Source organism: Pongo pygmaeus, chromosome 22 (assembly GCF_028885625.2).
Source record: "Pongo pygmaeus isolate AG05252 chromosome 22, NHGRI_mPonPyg2-v2.0_pri, whole genome shotgun sequence".
Taxonomy (NCBI): domain Eukaryota; kingdom Metazoa; phylum Chordata; class Mammalia; order Primates; family Hominidae; genus Pongo; species Pongo pygmaeus.
This window is the reverse complement of record NC_072395.2, coordinates 47,249,181-47,270,414: the sequence shown is the minus strand read 5'-3', so window position 1 is coordinate 47,270,414 and position 21,234 is coordinate 47,249,181. Positions and strand designations below refer to the sequence as shown.

The window sequence follows — 21,234 nt, the reverse complement described above, 5'->3', positions numbered from 1 at the left end:
TGGCTGGGCACAATGGCTCACACTTGTAATCCCAGCACTTTCGGAGGCCGAGGCAGGAGGACTGCTTGAGGTCACGAGTTCAAGACCAGCCTGGGCAACATAGCAAGACCTCATCTCTACAAAAATATTTAAAAATAGCTGGGCTGAGTGGCATACATCTGTAGTCCTAGCTACTTGGGAGGCTGAGGGAGGAGGATCACTTGAGCAAGAAGTTTGAGACTACAGTGAGCTATGGTTGTCCACTGCACTCCAGCCTGGGTGACAAAGTGAAACCCTGCCTGTAAACGAAAAAAAAAAAATTTGTAAACTTATATGGGATGTTGGTAGCGGTGGTGGGTGGTGGGGCACCCACTCAATTCACTCAATTCTGCATGAATCTAAAAAATGGCTCTAAAAAATAAGGTCTTTGAAAAAAAAAACAATTTATGAACATTTCTGGACTGGGCACAGTGGCTTATGCCTGTAATTCCAGCAATTTGGGAGGCCAAGGTGAAAGGATTGCTTGAGCTCAGAAGTTCGAGGCCAGCAACATGGCGAAACCTCGTCTCTACAAAAAATACCAAAATTCGCTGGGCATGGTGGTGCACACCTATGTTCCCAGCTGCTCAGGAGGCTGAGGTGGGAGAATCACTTGAGCCCTGGGAGGCGGAGGTTGCATTGAGCAGAGATCACGTCACTGCACTCCAACCTGGATAACAGAGTCAGACTCTGTCTCAAAAAGAAAAGAAAAGAGAGAAAGAAAGAAAGAATTTCTACCCAGAATTTCCTAACAGCCAAGTGCAGAAGGCATCCCATCGTTTGCTTGCCTTCTTTCCCTCCTGAACCTCCCTGTATTATTCAGAAAGACTTTATCAGATGAAAGCGAATGTTCATCGCTTTTCAGCAACTAAGTGTCCACCGCTTCTCAGCATTTTGTCATGGTTACAAAGGGAATCCTGGTAACATTTTTCCTGGAGATTAACCACACCTCAAACAGCTGACCACTCAGAACTATAAAGTTTCCACTGTTGCAGGCCTCACTTGACAGTCAACAGTGCTGTATTAGTTTGTTGTGGCTGTTGAAACAAATTACCACATTGGTGGCTTAAAACAACAGAAATTAAGCCAGATGTAGTGGCTGTGGTTGCAGCTACTCAGGAGGCTGAGGCAGGACGATCGCTTGAGCCTAGGAGTTTGAGGCTACAGTGAGCTCTGATCACACCACTGCACACCAGCCTGGGTGATAGAGTGAGACCCTGTCTCAAAAAGAAAGAGAGAGGGAGAAGGGAGAAAGGAGGGGGGTGAAGGAGGAGAGGGAGGGGAGAGAGAGAGAGAAAGGAAGAGAGAAGGAAGGAAGGGAGGGAGGGAAGGGAGGGAGGAAGGAAGGAGGGAAGGGAGGGGAGGGGGAGGGGGCAGAGGAGACGGAGGGGACGGGGAGGGGGGAGGGGACAGGGGAGGGGGAGAGGGAGGGGGCAGGGGAGAGGGAGGGGACGGGGAGGGGGAGGGGGAGGGGGGAGGGGACGGGGAGGGGGGAGGGGAGGGAAAGGAAAGGGGAAGGGGAAGGGGGACGGGAAGGGAAAGAGGCCAGGCACGGTGGCTCAGTGGCTCATGCCTGTAATCCCAGCACTTTGGGAGCCCGAGGTCGGAGGAGCACTTGAGGTCAGGAGTTGGAGACCTGCCTGGCCAACATGGTGAAACTCCATCTCTACTAAAAATACAAAAATTCGCTGGGTGTGGTGGTGGACGCCTGTAATTCCAGCTCTTGGGAGGCTGAGGAAGGAGAATCACTTGAACCTGGGAGGCAGAGGTTGTAGTGAACTGAGATCACACCACCACATTCCTGCCCGGGCAACAGAGCAAGACTCCATCTCCAAAAAAACAAAAAAAAGAGAGAGAAAGAAAAGAAACAGGATAGGACAGGACAGAACAGACAAGACAGCCAAAGGCAAGCTGTTGGCAGGGCAGCATTCTCTCCAGAGGCTCCAGGGAGGACCTGTTTCTTGCCTCTTCCAGCTTCTGGTGGCCACTGGCATTCCTGGGCTTGTGGCCACACCACTTTCTCATCCTGTATCAAATCTCCCTCTGCCTCCCTCTTACAAGAACACCTGAGATTGCATTTAGGGCCCACCTGAGTAATCTAAAACCATCTTCACATCTCAAAATCCTTAATTTGGTCACATAGGCAGACCTTTTTCCATCTAAAGCAACATTCATAGGTTCCAGGGAACAGGACCTTGATATCTTTGGTGGCCACTATTCAGCCAGCCACAGGTGCTAAAGGAAGTCTTGCTCTGCCAATAGAAACATTGCATTTCTCACTGGCAATTAACCTGGTGAAATAACTCCTATTGTGTAGTATATTTGTGAGGTCTTTTTCCCTCAGGATTTCATGTACGTTTTAGGATTTAAGTTCCTTGAGAGCAAACCATGGTACTCAAACTTCCTTGGTCACTTCAATGTGCTGTCATTGTGCAGGCCCACGTGTGGGTGGCCTGAGTTTTGGGAGATGAGTGGGTTTTGCCTTACATCCCGTTTATTCCATGCCTCTGGAGTTCTGGAATAATAGGCACCAACAGCTACACGTGCTGGGCACAGTGGCTCACTCCTGTAATCCCAGCAATTTGGGAGGCCGAGGTGGGTGGATCATTTGAGGTAAGGGGTTCGAGACCAGCCCAACCAACATGGTGAAACCCCATCTCTACTAAAATACAAAAATTAGACAGGTGTGATGGCGGGCACTTGTAATCTCAGCTACTCAGGGGGCTGAGGCAGCAGAATCACTGGAATCCTGGAGGTGGAGGTTGCAGTGAGCCGAGATCGTGCTACTGCACTCCAGCCTGGGTGACAGAGCAAGACTCCCTCTCAAAAAAAAAAAGATAGATGTGGAAAACTGAGGCCCAGAGAGATTCAACCCAGAATTCACGCTCAGAGCCATTATTCATGCTGCCTTGCCACTAACGCATAGCTATTATAATTTAATTCTCTTAATCTTGTCAGTTGTTTTGCAGATGAGGAAACTGAGGCACTGGCAAGGCACTAGGGTCAAGAGATTCTGAAGCCCATGCTCCTCACCACCATGCTTAGCTCAGTTATTGAAGGTGAGCTTTTCCTTTTTCACCCCCATCATTTCTATGTCGCAAGGCTCACCTCTGACCTCAGATGAGACACCAGCCACTAAAATGGCCAACTCCCCTGGACACCAAAAAATTTTATTTCAACATAAAATTAAAGAGGAGACAGAATACCTTTTAAAGACAAATTATTTTACAGTGATAAAAAAAGGAATGTTTTTAGGTTATCAGCTAAAGATAAACCAACAGGAGCTATTTTTGTTTGAAAACTAAAGCAATTTAATAAAACAGATTTAGAGTTCTATTCCTTTGAGGCCTTGTAAAAATTATTAGAAAAGAGGAAAGAAGGATCAAAAGGACTACCCTTTAATGTGCAATTTGGTTACATAAGATTGTATTCATAATTAAGAAATGTTGCTTTATGCTAAACCTGAAAACTTCCCATAGAAAGTAACAGAAAGTTCACTGGGCTTTTGGAATTGGATGGACCTCGTTGGAATCTTGAGTTTCTAGCTTCGTAGCTGTATGTTCTGGATAAGTTGCTTTACTTCCTTGAGGTTCAATCAACTCCTTAATAAAATACAGTGGGACTTTAAAATCACATAACCTGTCCAGGAGCAGTGGCTCACGCCTGTAATCCCAACACTTTAGGAGGCCAAGGTGGGCGGATCACTTGAGGTTCGGAGTTCTAGACCAGCCTGGCCAACATGGCAAAAACCCATCTCTACTAAAAATACAAAAATTAGCCTGGCATGGTGGCACATGCCTGTAATCCCAGCTACTCAGGAGGCTGAGGCGGAAGAATCGCTTGAACCTGGGAGACGGAGGTTGCAGTGAGCCGAGATCGTGCCACTGCACTCCAGCCTAGGTGACAGAGCAAGACTCCATCTCAAAAAAAATCACATAACCTGCGCCAAGCCACTGCATTGTGTCTGGCACCCACTGAGTGAGTGGTCCATGGTAAGGTCGAAGCAAACATGTCCACAATTAGACCTGCCATCACTGATCTCATTTCCTTTTCACTCTTTGAGAAAAACTTTTGTTCCTTTTTATCGCTGGCATCTAATGAGGATGGACACATCTTAAGATACTTTGATCAGAGAAAACTTTGTTCTCTGGCATTTCCTTTAAGACCATCTGCACTATCTGCAATTGGTTAGGGAATTAATAATAAGAAGAGGTTTCTTCTGGTGGGGGTGGGACAGGATGGCTGGTGAGGACAGCCCACAGTCTCTTTGGGAGCAGCCATATTTAGAGTACTGTATTTAGTTAAGAGCGGGTGACCACACGCAGCAACGCAGGGCTGAGCCACATATCTCTAGATATGTCCACTAGAAGAGAGCTCCTGATGTTGGTGGCACTATTCTCCTTCTGAGTGGTTGGCTGATGGAACATCCCAGCCTCTCTGGCCTTCCCCATCACTAACACCCACAGCCCCTCTCCCTCCCACCGATCAGAGGGAGAGGCAACCCTTTTGAAAGAATCCCAGACTCTTTGTTTGAATTATTTGGTTTCTGAGATTCTCATGTACGTCTGTGTTAAACAGACTGTGTGAAATGGCTGAACCTCTTCTTCATGCCTGAGGTCATCACGATGAACATAACATCATCACGTGTGGCATCCCATGTGGGACGCTGTGGCTGCTGCAGTGTCTGGTGCATGAAGAGCGCACGGTGAGTTATCAAGTCTGCTTCTCAAAGACCGTCCCTCTTGCTCAAAGGTATTTCTGCTGCTGACAGCCTTTCTTCCTTTCTGTTTCTAATATGTTGTAAGCTTGAAAACCAAACCTGTTGCGAATGTGTGTAAAATAGATCAAGCAGGCTGTGCATGAGGGACTCTGGGGCTCTCCGTGGGTGGAGAATGTGGATGTCGGCTTCTGGTCTTTGCAACGCATTTCAGGTCCCTTGTGTTTGTTCTCGGTCATGGTCCAGCAGGTTGCAGGATTGCTGTGGTCCAGGTGGGGTCCTGCTAGTGGGCTTTACCGGTCTCTACAACCAGCGGTGCATGCATCCAACCAATAATCTAACATCAAACTACACATCTACCAACTTCATGTACCTAAGGAGTGGAATGATAGCAAGAACTCCGCCTTGAAAACCCTGAGCCTTCAGAGAGACCGATTTGAATAAGAACTCCATCTCCTGTGTGGCCTGCCTTACTGCAATTAAACTCTTTCTTTATTGAAACAAACAAAAAAACCCAAAACATAAAAAACGAACAAAATCCCTTCAATTAGTGATTAATCATCTCCCCCTAGTGGTAGAAGGGTGTATAGGAAAAGTAACCAAGCAAAAACCAAAACTCCCAAATGCTCTTCAGAAAAAACCTACACCCAGCCTGGGCAGTACAGTGTGACCCTTGTCTCTACTAAAAATAAACAAATTAGCAGGGCCTAGTCCCAGCTACTCGGGAGGCTGAGGTGGGAAGATCGCTTGAGCCCAGGAGTTCAAGGCTGCAGTGAGCTATGATTGTACCATTGCATTCCAACCTGGGGGACACAGCACGTCCTCATCTCTAAAAAAACAAAAACAAAAACAAAAAACAGAAAAGACATGGGCACCGTTGGGATGATCAGTGGTTTAGTCCAGTCGTTATGTCTTCTTCTACCTAATTTTCCAAGATGGCCAGATCTTCCACAAATTCCAAAGTGTAGCTTTAAATCCCAAAGCCTAGAAAAGCACTTGTGTTTAGCACATGAGTGTCTACTGGTCAGCAGATCCCCCGCCTTGGACTTATGAGGCACACAGGTGGGTGGGTATGAGGGAGGAAGTGGTGCCAAGGTAGTAGGTCTGATGCCAGGCAAGGCAGGAGCAGGTGATGCCCTACACCTGCAGGGTGGGTAGCAGAGGCCAGGCCCCTGGGGCAGGAACATGCGCCAGGGTGGGGTAATCTGCCAGGGTGCAGGGAGGCCCTGACAAAGGGAGGATGGTAGGCCACTGCCCAGGGTCAGTTCTAGGCCCCATCTGAGCATGTCAAGGAAGTGTGGGGATAGCAGAAATCCAAGGGCATCCCACCTCTGCTGTAGTTTTCCATTCATGTTCTAACAGGACCCCAGGCCGCAGCAGGATTAGGCAGAATAAAGTCACCAGGGCTCCTGGCAAAGGCTGGAGTGGCCTCCTTCAGAGAGAATGAGGTCTGGGCTTACATGAAAGTCCACTTTGACTATGGTGAGCACTGCAGCTTGTAGGGCCAGGGTCTGTCTGTCCTCAGAACTTTGTGAATTCTTTCCTGCTTCCTAAATTGTGCTGAAGAGCATCCAGCAAGCACAGTGCAATTTAAGATGGAACTCCCCTGACTCCCCACATGGAAAACGCAATGTTCGACACAAACTGGACCAGGACGGGGAGACGTTTACTAACATATACTCCTGCAAGTTTCCCATGCAGCCGTCAGCAACCAGACCAAACACGCCGCCCTGCTTCCAGTGCCGGCTGCTGCTACCTCACTCCCCATCGCACAGTCTTGCGAGAAGTGGGAGAGCATGAGCTCTTGTCACAGGGATCTACGTGTGTTAGGTGCTGAGTAAAACATCTTCCCATCCTCCCTGCCCTTGGTTCCAGTGGCTCCTAGGGTGCCCTACCCTTCATTTCTCATCAGCAAATCCCAAGGAGCAAACAGGTGAGGAGAGGACAAAACACACCCTAGGGCTCCCACGATTCCTCCCTGCGAGGACCCTCATGGTTAACACAGGAGTCACCTTTCCTGGACGCACACAGCCTCCCTCCACCCTAACAATGAAAACACTCCAAAACACTCTCACAGGGGTGTAGCAGCTGTAGGAGGAAAAGACAAGAAAGGAGGGTACGGGAGGGCAGCCTATGAGGGGGCCTGGGGTCGGGGGTAGCTGGCCGAAGCACCCAGTGCTGGGGACCCCACTCCCACAGCAGATGTTTCTGCACCACCTTGTCCTCTATGGAAGCCTCTCACCTGGGACCCCCCAGCTTGAGATGGTGGGGGAGGTGTAGGTTTACAAAACCCCCCCTTTACAACATGGGGTGGAGGGTGCTGTGTAAGAGAAAGAGAAAGAGATATACAATTTGACTTATTCCAAAGGCCACAACTCCTTTTTTTACAAAGGCATTTTATTTTAGTAAACAAAATACTGGTTATTCTTTTTTTTAATTTTAATTTTACTTTTTTTTTTTTTGAGATGCAGTCGTTCTGTTGCCCAGGCTGGAGTGCAGTGGCACAATCTAGGCTCATTGCAACCTCCACCTCCCGGATTCAAGCAATTCTCCTGCCTCAGCCTCCCGAGTAGCTGGGATTACAGACGTGCGCCACTACACCTGGCTAATTTTTATATTTTTAGTAGAGACAGGATTTTACCATGTTGGCCAGGCTGGTCTCAAACTCCCAATCTCAGGTGATCCACTCGCCTTGGCCTCCCAAAGTGCTGGGATTTCAGGTAAGAGCCAGCATACCCGGCCAGTACTGGTTCTTTTAAAAACATATACAAATTCACACTATTTTAAGTTAAAGGTCTAGGTTGGGAGTTTATCCTCTAACAAATTATTCAATAATTAAGTCTTTCTTCTCTTTCTTCTCAGCTGGAGTCCACTCAAGCTGACATTTACATGGCAGAATCTAGAAGGGAAAACCAAAGGGATGAGTAGGAAATGTTTGATAAGAGTATACCTGATGTTTACTGCTCAGCATAAAGACGTATGCTCAGCCATTTAAACTTAACAAGCGGACACCACTCAAGTCTATCACTCAAGTCTAGTTATTAATGAATGTATTTTTAGCATAACTGGGATTACTGGCATGTGCCACCACACCCAGCTAATTTTTGTATTTTTAGTAGAGATGGGGTTTCGCCATGTTGGCCAGGCTGGTCTCGAACTCCTGACCTCAAGTGATCCACCTGCCTCGGCCTCCCAAAGTGCTGGGATTACAAGCGTGAGCCACCGCGCCCAGCCTGAAAACTCTTTTTGTTTGAAGAAAGTCTCTAGTCTTTAAGAAGCTGCCAGCCTAGACAGGAAGACCAACTCCCTGAGTTGCTTCTAAGCCATCCAGCCCTGACTTAACTGCAGGTCTCTGCTGATGTCTGTGGGAGGACCAAAGCCTTTATGATCTTCCATCTCATATTTTCTTCCTTTGATCAGTTTAGCACACAAAATGGGGATTGTCAGGAATATAAATTCAATCAGCAACATTTTAATTTAAACTGCCTTCCCTCACCCTTTTTAATTTCTCTCCTCCCCATCGTAATGCCTACTCCTAAATTTCAGTCAATCAAACACCTTAAAAAGAAAGAAAGAAAGAAAGAAAGAAAGTAACTTCTTCTATCTAGCAAAAGCCTACAGTTCACTGGGGACCAGTGAGTGGGCAGCTGCCGGAAGTGGTGAGTAACAGAGAGTGAAGCGTCCCTACGAGCTCACTTGCCTGTATTCAGGAAGGTAGCACAGCTTGGGCTTGGCCATGCTGATTGAATGCATTTGACCTGGGATCAATTTCTGACTCTGTTCTTCAACCACGTAGAGTGAGACATTCTTTCAATCTGAACATGCCTCACAGAGTCATCAGGGCTGAATAACACAGTTGTGTATGAAATGCTTAGCAAAGTCCCCAGCACAGAATAACCACTTAGTAGGTGTTGCTACTATTCCTCATCAGTAGGTCTTTAGCCTCAACAAGTCTGATGGCACTGCAAGGGAATTCCTACTGACGGAAGCATGGAATCTCAGAGTGGGCTGGGTTTGGGAGGTCACCTAGCCCAGTGGTTCCCACAATGACCTGTTGCTGAGAAGACAACCTAAGGATTATCTAATGGGTTTTCAAAAGAACAGAGGCTGGGCACAGTGGCTCACACCTGTAACCTCAGCACTTCAGGAGGCTGAGGCGAAAGTATTGCTTGAGCCCAGGAGTACAAGACCAGCCTGGGCAACACAGCAAGACCCCTTCTCTACTAAAAATTGTTTTAAAAACCTAGCCGGGTGTGGTGGCATGCTCTTGTAGTCCTAGCTACTCGGGAGGCTGAGGTGGGAGGACTGCTTGAGCCCAGGAGGCGGAGGCTGCAGGGAGCCGAGATTGTGCCACTGCACCACTCTAGCCTAGATGACAGAGTAGGATCCCCTATCTTAAAAACAACAACAAAAAACCGACACCCAAACCTAACCAGAGCCATTATGGAATCTCTCTGGGCTGAAGCCTGGGAATCTTCATTTAAACAAACACCTGGGCAATTCTGATCATTAGCCAGGTTTGGGAACCAGAGATCTAGAACCCCACCACCACCATATTTGAATCCTTTTTTTTTTTTTAGACAGGGTCTCGCTCTGTCACTCAGGCTGGAGTGCAGTGGTGTGATCATGGCTCACTGCAGCCTTGAACTCCTGGGTTCAAGCAATCCTCCACCTCAGTCTCCCGAGTAGTTGGGACTACAGGCATGTGCCACCACACCCAACAAGTGTGCGGCTACGCTTTTTAATTTTTTTAATTTTTTTTTAAGTTTTTGTAGAGACAGGGTTTTACTATGTTGCCCAGGCTGGTCTTGAACTCATTGGCTCAAGTGATCCTCCCACCTTTGCCTCCCAAAGCACTGGGATTACAGGCATGAGTCACCACACCTGGCTGAATCCCCTGATTTTTAAAGTACAGAACTCAACCTGCAAAGTGAAGAAACTGTATCAACACACTGGAATCAAGGTAACTGTGAATTGTCATGTGTTAAATCTGTAACAGGGGCTTAACAGGAACTTTCTGGTGCCTTGATGTATTGTAACTCCCCAAGTATGTTCTAAGCCCACCAGTGTGCACTGTGATAGGCACTGGATGACAATGATGAGTGTACCTTCAGGCCTGGTGAGGAGGTCCTTGGGAAAAACCTAATAAGCAAGGCCAAAGGCCATGGTGGCTGAGGAACAGCCTGCAGGCGGATGGGGAGTGGGCACAAGTGGCAAATGAGGTCTGGGTTAAGACCAGACTGGGAAGGGATTTATTTGTCATACCATGGAGTCAGACTTTATCTTAAAGATAACAGGGTTTCTTAATCTTGGAATTTCAAATGACCTGTGACTCCCCACATCTGCAAACTTCTCCCTACACACAAATGCAGATGGTTTCAGTATGTGTGCTTCTCTGGGAAGAAGGTCCACAGCTGTCACTGAGTCCTCAATTCTTAACCCAATACCTGTCAAGAACCATTGCCACTGCAGGTTTCAAGAAGGATGAACTAATCCTCCGTGCACCTTGGCTCAGCAGCACTGACATCCCAGGACCAGGATCTGCACACCTGGCCCTTTATGGAGCAGTTCTACCTTAGAGAACAGGTGAGGCCACATGCTCCCCATGCAGCCCTTCAGACCCGACGGACAGGGAAGTCTCAGACCTCTCTTGTTCATTGATTGGTCACCCCAACCCACTGGCCAGCTCCCATTTGCAAGGTTGGGTACTGTGGACTCACCTTCAGTTATCTTTTTTCTCTGATTGCTTCTTCCTTTCAGCCTCTAGTTTTTGTTGTTTTGCTTCCAACCTTTTTCTTTGGTATATTTTCACTCCAGCAAATGCCAGGCAGAGAATTAATGTTTTTGCTGCCAAGATATACAGCAGCAGGGGCACGTGCTCAAGAACCTTCAAGAGGAAAGAAGCCATGCTAACTAAATGTTCCATCATTGATATGGGAGGTTTCTTTTATGATCCTTCAGTCAACAAATATTTACTTAGCACCTATTCTGCAACAGGCATGAGGATAGGGGGCTGGGGCTACACTGGAGACAAAGCAGAAAAGGTCTCTATCCCCATGGGGCCAACAGTCAAGTTACAGCTCTGCTCTTTGCTGCTTGCTTGCGACTGGCTTCATGGAGGGGACCACCGGTCATCTACAGGCGTGGGGACTCTGGTCTCTCACAGCTCAACCCTGCAACCTGCTGATCACCCAGGCCCTTACTTCTGAGGCAGCAGCCAGATCCAGTGAAAGGAGCTGGAGTCCGGAGGCCTGGGTCAGAGCTCTACTTTATCACCGACTGACTGTGTAACCTGGGTCAGGCAATGAGCTCCTTTCTTTCTGAGCTCCTGCCCCTTCATCTACAAAGTAAGGGTGAATCAGACCTTGCTTCTGGAAACTACAGCTTTAGTACTCTGGGATTTTCTCTTGTTTCTAGAGACTCATTAGCACTGGCACTTGATGGTAAAATAAAACACAACAGAACTCAAAACATTAAAACAGAGCTGCTTACTAACTGCCCTTGCAACCCCATTCACTAAAATAAAGTCTAGGGAAAAACTATGGATTTGAATTACTCACTCTTTGCACTAGTAGGTTTTTTGTGTGAAATTCTATATATTGCAATAGTACCTCAAAGCAAATATTAGTTCCATACACATGGTTAGTATGACCTGAATGATAATTATGTGCTTTTTGTGTGATTAAAAATTCCCTCCCAAATAGTGAAAAGGTATGCTTTGGCTGATCAATCATTATTTTAGAGGACCAGGTAGGATTTTATCCCAATGAAGTCCTTATTTCTGTCAATCACTTATTATATGAAATACCAATGAGATTCCACTGTGGGGGATACATATGCATCTCCCTCTAATAGTCTAACCGAAGTTGATCTGAACCTAGTTAGTGTGTACAATATGCTCACAGAACCGGGGGGCTGAAAAGAACTTTCAAGGGGACCTAGTCGACCCGCTGGTTATATGAGCAAAGAAAGAAGAGCTCCTGGAGGTTGAGAAGTTGAGGGGTCCCACAGCTCCCTCATGAGGAGCCAGTTGGAAGGACATTCTAACCCCAGGGCCAGTCTCCCTTCCACTGATGCCTGATTTTCAATAAACTGAAATTCATAAAATCACAATGTATGTAGATGAATGTTCCTATGATTGTATCGAAACTCTTTATGACTCAGAACTAGATGTGGATTTCACGGTTAGAAGCTGTAGCATCAGCTGCTGTAGACTGGGAACTCACGGCATGTAAAGTGCCTTACGCGGCTCTTTCCCTTCTGCCCTTAGCCACCTCCACGAGCAGATGGCTCGCCCTGACTGCGGTGGAACTGAGAAAATGCAGAGGCGGGGAGGCCAGCAGTCAGTGAGGCAGGGCCTGACCCAGCTCCAAATGCTCCAAAGCCCAACTCTGTAGCATCACACTGTCCCGTACTATATATGATTCATTCCTCACGCCCCTCCACTTCACAACTAAAATATGCAAATACACTATGGCTTGGCTACTGGATTTTCCAGAGGCAACTGGACTCGCTACCTCTGAAATCATTTAACTGGTTATGTATGGATATTTGCAGAAGGATATAGCACAATATGATAGAAATACACTGAAAATCATGGGAGGAGGCAGGGATGCAAATACTTAAATCGTTTCAATTTTACTAAAACAGTAAGAACACAAGAACACTCAGTAATTAGCTAATAGTTTTCAACGATGAAATCGTTTTAACAGTAAAGAATAAGCACAACACATACACTTCAGAAAGATCACTCTGACATCAGTATAAAAGACTGAAAAAGTTCCGAAAGTGAAACTTTTCAACTTTTACTCTGGTAAATATAAGGAGCTTTAAACATTGACTTCGTTTCCAGGCTCTTCTTCCCTGAGACCTAGGCTAATCCCCTCCCTCCAGTAAACCCTGAAATCCTGTTTTCTTGAAGGTTCACATTTTAGAGGTGAAGGTTTGATGCCATGCATACAAACCAGCTATGAAAAGAATGTTGTTGAATAAACTTCTTTTTGTTTGCTAGGATTTTCCAGGCTACCTGAGGCAATGACTCACACTGGGAAAAGCTACTCTCTTCCAGCTTTCTCAGTCTCTCCGAATAAACCAATGGGGTCTTATTATTATTATTATTTTTCTCGAGACAGAGTCTTGCTCTGTCACCCAGGCTGGAGCGCAATGGCACCATCTCAGCTCACTGCAACCTCCACCTCCTGGGTTCAAGCAATTCTCCTGCCTCAGCCTCCCGAGTAGCTGGGATTACAGGCATGCGGCATCATGCCCAGCTAATTTTTTGTATTTTTAGTAGAGACAGGGTTTCACCATGTTGGCCAGCTGGTCTCCAACTCCTGACCCGTGATCCGCCCACCTCGGCCTCCCAAAGTGCTAGGATTACAGGTGTGAGCCACTGTATCCTGCCGGGGCCCTATTACTAATATAACAAAGCCCCACATTACTGCCCATAGCTATCTACAATCCAGATAGGAAACTTAGCTTTAGCAATTGCAGGAATGTACTCTCTCATCCAGAAGTTAGAAAACCCATGGAAATGGAAACACATCAGCCAGTGGACCCTGGTGGGAGGCTTCAGTGTTCACTTTGTTTTACAGGCAGTGGAGAGGCACGGCAAGAGGCAGAAGTGTGGACTGAGAAGGACGCAGCACAAGGGCAGCAGAGGTCAAGAACATTCACAGGGTAAAGCAAAGGGCTCCAGGGCCCCCTTCCTGCCCTCTCTTAGGCACTAACCTTCAGTGGTATGAAACCCCTTGCTCCAATTTCCTTTTAACAAACCCCTTACATCTCTTGAAACATACAGACCTTCAGGGAGGAAAATGAACGCTGCCAGGGTAGGCTGGATCTATATGAATATTTTTTTGAGACTCCAACCAGGCTGGAGTACAGTGGCATGATCACGGCTTCCCACAGCCCTGACCTCCCAGGCTCAAGCAATCCTCCCACCTCAGCCTCCCGAGTAGACGGGACTACAGGCACGTGACACCATCCCCAGCTAATTTTTTCTGATTTTTTGTAGAGCTGGGGTCCCACTATGTTGCCCAGGCTGGTGTTGAACTCCTGGGTTCATGTGATCCTCTCACCTCAGCCTCCATTACAGGGGTGAGCCACCATGCCTGGCCTAGATCTATATTAATTTTTAAAAACAAAACCCCAATACCTGTGAAATGAGAATAACTAAGTTTTTAAATAATGAGGCCATACTTGTTGCTAATGCACAGGTAGCACTGTTGACTGTCGCTGCCGGCCATGGCCCACTGAGCCAGACGGGGAAGGCCATCAGACGCACTGGGGGCTACTGAACCGTCCACCTTCCGCAGCTGTCTGCAATCAGGGCCATGACTTTCTTTTTTCTTTTGAGACAGGGTCTCACTCTGTCACCCAGGCTGGAGTGCAGGAGCATGATCTCAGCTCACTGCAACTTCCACTTCCCAGGCTCAAGCAATTCTCCAGCCTCAGCTTCCCGAGTAGCTGGGACTACAGGTACGCATCTCCATGACCAGCTAATCTTTGTATTTTTTTTGTAGAGACGGGGTTTCGCCACATTGTCCAGGCTGGTCTCGAACTCCTGAGCTCAAAGTGATCTGCCTGCCTCGGCCTCCCAAAGTGCTGGGATTACAGGCGTGAGCCACCACACCCAGCCTGGGGCCATTCCTTTCTAACACTACACGAGATGGGGCTGTGTTTAAACACGAAGCTGCTCCCTGGTAGCCACTTTCCTGGTGCAGAAGCTGGGAAGGTTTGGGCAGATTTTGTTCCTGATGGCAGAAAAAACTGTCACAAGCAAGACTGGCCCGAGTGGTCACGTGGGTTGGTGTCACTCTACAATTAAAGAGGAAAACTCCCCATGCATTGCCTTCGACCAGTGTGCACCAGCACCGCCTGGAACTTGTGAGAAGTGCAAATTCTCAGGCCCCAGCCAGATCTACCCAATCAGAAACTCTGGGAGTGGGGCTCGAAATCCTTGCCTGAACTAGTGCTCAGGGGTGAGAAACACTGCCTTGAGGCATTAGGTTTAATGCGTTGAACGCTGGCCCTTAATACCAGTTCCTGCCTCTCTCCTCTACTGACTCAGCCACTGCAGTGGGCGAACGGCCTCCCTAAACCTCACCCCACACTGCTTTCCGCTCCTTCCCCGCTCCATCCTCTCACTGCTTCTTCTTTCCTTCCCAGCCTTTTCACTGTGAGCTCTGATCCTCAAGGCATGCTAAACAAACTCTCCTATATCTTCCCACCCTTCACAGAACACTCACTCTGCATCATTAACTTATACCAGTTCCTGGGCCCTCAGCCCTCCTGCAGGGCCTGCCAAGCCCCTCACCCCACAGAGCTGGGGAAGATGGGAAAGCTACCTTCCTGGCTCCCTGATCCTGCTTCCAGACCTTTCCAGTTTCTCCTTGCAATAGAAAACCACTGGATGTTTTGAAGAAAATGCTTATAATAATTGAAAAAACACATACAATAAGATCCTATGCATGAAAACATGCCACACATATATACAGAAAAAGATGAATATACCGAGATTGTTAATAGTAGCCATTTCTAGATGGTGAGACAATGTACGATTTTTGCTTGATATTAGACTTTGCAAAGTGACTACAATAAACATATTTTAGTGGCTGCTCTCTTAAACAACCTCCACCTCACCTTGTTGACTTCCAGGACTTAAAATGACATTCTCCTTTCCCCCGGTGAAACCTGATTGCTGACCTACTCTCTGGCTGCCCTTGAACTTCTGCTCCCACCAGTTGAATCTAATGTTTCACAGGGGTCAGGTGTCTTTACTCGCCAAGCAGTTTATTTAAGTTGTACTTGATGCTATGTTCCATAACTTATTTAAACATTACGCTTGTGAAATATGACTGTGTAAAGCAAAAGCTTTTATGAAAACTAAGTTGAATACTTTGAAAGACTCAAGTTTGAGTTGGAAAAAAAACGCTGTTGGCAAGACAACTGTAAAAGATTAGGGAAGAGTATGAAACACTGGAAAGATTTTGTGTATACATTGCTCATAAGATCTTAATCCACTGTCTTAGTCAATTCAGCTCCTAGAACAAAGGACCACAGACTGGGTGACTTATTAAAGAGGTACTCGTCACAGTTCGAAAGGCTGAAAGCCTGAGGATCAGGGCGCAGTACAGGGGGTGTCTAGCGGAGCCGTCTTCCAGGCTACTGATGGCTGGCTTCTTGTTGTACCCCCAACATGGCAGAAAGAGGGTAACAGAGCTCCCTGGAGCCCTTTTAATAAGGTCACTATTCCAAACATTGGGGCTCCAGCCTCATCACCTAATTACCTCTTACAAGCTCCAACTCCAAATATCATCACACTGGGCACCACGGTTGCAACATATGAACTTGGGGAAACACACACATTCAGTCCACTGCATCTACTTTAAAGGAACCAAAATGGCCCGAGCACAGTGGCTCACTCTTGTAATCCCGACACTTTGGGAGGCTCAGGCAGGAGGACTGCTTGAGCCCAGGAGTTCAAGACCAGCCTGGGCAATATAGTGGAGCCCTATCTCTACAGAAAAATGTATAAAAAAAGAAAGCACAATGCAAAATTGCAGGTAAAGCTTTAAAGGTATAGTTTTTGTAAGAAAAGTGAGGAAGATTTGAAGTTAGTGAATGCACACTTGAAGAAAAGGCCTGGCCTTCTTCCAGAAGTCCAGCAAATAAATGTACATTTATGTTTTAACTTAAAATGAAACATAAATATTATGCTTTCACCTACTTCTTCTTTTTAATCAATCTACAGGTGTAGAACTGTTATTCTGAATTTTCACAATCAGGAGGAAGAAAAAACCCCAAGCCATAAATATTTAAAACTATACTCACCTTCCAATTCATGGTAGACTGTGAATTCACTCCTGATCAACACAAGCCCCCAACAGACAAGTACATAAGAGGCAGCTGGAAGGTCAGGTCCAGGGAGCTGGAAGGTCTGATCTGGGCAGGAAGAAAAAACAGGTCAATTTGGAGTTCCTAGGGCAGACCACCTTAGAAAGATGTCCCTTTGATGGAGACAGGGCATGTGAACAGAAAGTGAGCTCCACAGAGAGGCGGGCTGTGTCCTGACAAGGCGATTGAGAGACTGGTGGGAAGTGGGTTGGGCGAGGGCCCAGACAGGCCTGACCCTTGCTAAGCAGAAAGCTCTCCTCAGCAGCTCTCTGTAGCCTCCAGCAGCACAGCGCCGCTCCTGAGGGGACATGGGCTCCCATCCCATTCATCTGTGAACCTAAGGGCCCAAGTCCAAAATCTGTCCCTCCACCTGCCTCCAGACCTAAACACAAGCTGGTTTGGGAGTGAGTGTCTTTGTCAAGTCCTCTGAGTGTTAATTTGTTAATTAAGCTCATCTTGGTTTTTCGAAGATTATCTGGGAGCAAGGGAATAAGTGACAGGGCAGAAAAATTGTCGGATGCAATTCAGATGCAGAATTTTCTCTAAAGCTTGAGGGAGACCTAGTAGAAGGTAGGGAAGGAAGTGATATCAGAGAGGATGGTGAATTGTGAATTCCAGAGTTGCAGAATTGTTCTTTAGATTCTGATTTTTTAAATGACAGCACTTTGGTTCAGAGGATGTTACCCCAGGTCATATGCCACACCATGGCATATGGAAGTGAGAAGGCAGGGCCGGCAGCCCAAGCCTTGGGATTCGCTCCAGGACCTTGTAGGTCACTACTCTTAGAATATGACACATACCCCAAGAAGACCTGAGCTCTGGATGAAGAACCTACACCCTCTGGTAAGTGACTTCCCTCTAGGGCTTCAGTCCCATCTGCAAGTGAAGAAAGGTGTCAAGCAGATGGTGTTTAGTGCCCCTACTTTTTCTGAAATCCAATGCTTTATAGCACAATAATCATAGTTTAACTTCTTTGTGTCAGATACAAAAATTGGCTAAAGTGCTTAGATGAGTTAAGGCATGTAGCCCTCACAACTACCCCATAAAACAGCTTATTGCCTCCACTTTAGAGAGGAGGAAATAAAATTTAAGTAACACATCGAGGGTCTCACAGGTGGGCCTGGGATTCGAACCCAGCCAGTCTGGCTCCAGGGCTTTAACCTCGGCACCATCCTGACACAGGCAGAGAGCTTTGCATTCAAAAGTCAGGGGAACACTTCTCTTGAAATGTACTTACCGTCATAATTAAGAAAAGTGGCTGACAATTTCAAAGGCCTTTAGAATGGGGATAAGATGAACTTTAGGCAAGATGTTTTTACACAAACTTTCAATTACAAAGCTATCTAAGTATAAAAAGTTCATCCCCCATCTATTCAAGATTATAATATCTTGAAAACAAGTTAGCAGTTGGCACAAGGTAGCCAAGTTTTCCCCATGACTTTTTCAAAGTCAGATAAGGTAGCGATAGGAATTTAAATCATAGATCTGTTTAACTGTAATGATGGTGGCTGAATGTGCTCGTTACCTTCATGGGTAAATGGCCCACTTGTCTTTAAGGAGCAGCAGATTCTGACCTGCACTAGAGAAATATATTCCTGACATGTTATAACCTGTTGCTACAATTTTCATTTTGAGTATCTCTAGTAATCTTAGTGATTAGCTATGTTGTATATTAAAATGTTAGAAGTCTTATAAATTTTATTTTTACAATTCCTGCTTTAATTGAGTTGTATACAAATATAGTAGATGAGTCTGGCTGTTCCTTCAAAATTTTCTGAGGCAAAACTGCATACCCAGTGAATTGATGTATGTAGAATATTGATTCCCAAAGTCAAGAATGAGAAATAGGTTCAACGATCTTACAGGAGGAAATGAATGAAAAAACATCCAGTGGTCTGGCCCTCTGGAAAACATGTGCTATGTTCACTAGCAGTGTGACCTTGGACAAGTCACTTGGCCTCTCTCAGCCTCAACTTATCCATCTGTAAATTCTCTTGCAGATTAGACTGTAAACACTAAGCACCATGGCCAGCACACAGAAAGCACTGAATGTCAGCCATTGTTGTTACGTTAAATCTCTCTCCTTCCATGACTGGACATGCCAAGCTGAAGGATACAGGCTAGTGACATCCAGGGCAAAATGCAGTCATTCCAAGATAGCAGGGCAGGGAATAAAGATCAGTAGCCTGAGGACCAGGACAACTGGAGATCTGAGCTCTACTCTTGGTGGCAACATGGTGTGGCTTATGACCTGGGGTAAGTCATTAACCCTCCAAACCAAAGTGCTGTCATTTAAAAAATCAGAATCTAAACAACAATTCTGCAACTCTGGAATTCACAATTCACCATCCTCTCTGATATCACAGAACCTGACTGCCAAAATATACTGGCAGCTGCCTCAACTTCATACCTGGAGTGATAAAATTCAAGCTCTTTAGGAAAGAAACATATTTAGAGTCAATCTGCAATAGTAGCAGAAGGGCTGTGGTGAGGTGCGAGTCAAGAGGGTGAACCACCCTGATGTGACCTGCTCATTCCCACCCACTGCCTCTGAATTACCACTTTTCCCCACCTCCCTTCAATTACATGCCCAAGCCAGCCATTTTCATAGAGTCTTTTGCAAATGAGAAGAAAAAAGCTAAAAGCATCAGTAAGCTATTTGCTCTGCTGCCATATGTACACCTGATGCAATATTAGAAACGAGGGAGCTGGTATCTGAAGGTTGAACTGCAAAAGCCAACAAGGTGGGGATGTTTTTGAGGGGCATAAAATCTATGAAGTGCGGGAAATTTTTAACTTTCCCTGGACCTATCCATGATCTTAGCTTAAAACACAAAAATAACAAGTGGCTTAGATACAACTCCAAATATTTCTATTTCCTTCACCGCAAAAACACCCTGTCTTCCTTTGTCAGGTTTCTCTTAGAAACAAAAAAGCTATTCGCTTATTTTGGTTAGACCAACTAAAGCAATATGGATAATGTGTCGTCCACGATCTATTAATACTTTTTCTTCTTGGCACACCTAACAAATTCAAGGATCAGTCTATCGCTTGCTGTCTCCTTCCAGCCACGAATCATTCTGTGCCCTTTGTCTGAACTTTCTGAAGCTGTTCTCATTCCCGGTCTCTACCCTTTTCACCCAACCCTTCACCCAGTCATAAGGAGGGGTAGGTCCAGGAAGAGGGCTGCCAGGTGAACCTTGGGCATCACTTGGCCCTCTACACTTGTAGGCCTGGGCCTCCAAGCAACCAGCCCTGTCCGATCTCAGCTGCCCAGACTCCACAACTCAACATTTCAGGGATCCACCGAGAAGCGATGACAGGTGTCCGCGTCTCTCCCTGCTGGAAGCCCAGGCCTCGGAAGGCAACGTCGGTGCCTGTGCTCGCTGTGCAACCCTGGGCGAGTCGCTGAACCTCTCTGGGCCTCAGCTCCTCCTGGGTAACCCGGGGGCCAGTTCAGGGTCCTCTCCCCATCCCCTTCCCCCAACACTCAGGGAGCAACACCTGCCCTCCCCACCCTGCCCCCTTCCCCCAGAGCTGCGGATGAGGACCACGGGCTGTCATCGCTTCCCCCACCATTCCAGGGGATTGCTTGTCTCCCTAGACTCTCCGGGGACCAACACCGTAGGCTTGAACCAATCCTGAGCCCCGCCCGGGCCACGTGCCAGCCGGAACACACTGCTCAGCGGGTTGACAGCGCCCGACGGCCAGGTCCAGCAGGAGCGCCCCGCGGGTGGGGCCTGGCGGCCTTCACCTTCCGGATCCCCGCCCCGGCGCGACCGGCAGCCGGCAGACTTTTGTCTAGGAGGGAAAACCCGAGCGCGGGGCCGGCCGCGACATCGCAGCACCCCAAAGAGCTTTTGGAATTTGGGGCACTCCCTCCTACCCCGATGTCACACACTTACTGCTCGCGACAGCGGAGGCTCCAGCGCCTGGCCGCGCACAAACCACGACTTCTACCGTCCTGCTGGGGAAAACTACACATCCCGAAATGCACCGCTACGTGCTCAGGCGCAGTGGGCCGGTGCCGCAGACGTGGGTGCGCTACTCCGTGCGCAGGTGCAGTGGGCCCGGGCAGACGACCTGGGGCGCGCAGCTCCGTGCGCAGGCGCAGTGATCTCAGGCGGGCAGCCCTGGCCCGCAGCTCTTGGCCCTGTGGCTAAAGGCTGAAGTCTACGTAGGCCCCGGCGGGGAGCCGCTGGGGTGTAGACCAGGTGCCTTTGTCCAAGCCTGGCGGTGTGTTCTCACTCTGAGCTCACCTGAGCTGGAGGGTGGGTTGTTGCGGGACCCTTCCGCCTTCCGCTGTCTCGAATTCCCTGGGTGTCTCCTCGCTGCTGTCTGCAGCTGAGGACACGTGGGTGCCCTTAAGAAGCTTCCAGACGCAGTGTTCGTCATCTCTGACAGCGTGCATGCATTTTCCTTTGGGGTAACGATATGGTGCCGCGGTACTAGGTTTCCAGATTTCTTCAGTCAACATGCTTAGTAAACGCGTACAGAGTTTGAGACCACTCAGTGCTAACGCCATGGGAGGGCACAAACTGGGCACCCAATACAAGGAACGAGAGGAATGTGCAGGGAGTTACCACCATGTGCTCTGCTCC

At 47.5% G+C, this 21,234-nt stretch overlaps 1 protein-coding gene across 6 annotated transcripts in view; it reads right to left on the bottom strand.

Annotated features, from left to right (window-relative positions):
• Window positions 1-20,999, bottom strand: part of SMIM11 (small integral membrane protein 11) — a 36,849-nt gene extending 15,850 nt beyond the window's left edge. For 3 of the 6 annotated variants that reach the window (XR_010125253.1, XR_010125252.1, XM_063659678.1), the window contains exons 1-3: window positions 20,539-20,643; window positions 16,571-16,681; window positions 10,456-10,622 (exon numbers count right to left, since the gene is read on the bottom strand). Coding sequence is in view for 4 of the 6 variants with exons in the window: in XM_063659678.1 (XP_063515748.1) it covers window positions 10,458-10,622; window positions 16,571-16,582 (177 nt within the window). In the remaining 2 variants the exon portion in view is untranslated. Of the gene's footprint in view, window positions 1-1,550; window positions 7,635-10,455; window positions 10,623-16,570; window positions 16,682-20,209; window positions 20,384-20,538; window positions 20,644-20,892 lie in introns of those variants that run through there. The other 3 variants (XM_063659677.1, XM_054468878.2, XM_054468877.2) reach the window with 3 other exon arrangements.
• Between the last annotated feature and the right edge of the window lie 235 nt (window positions 21,000-21,234).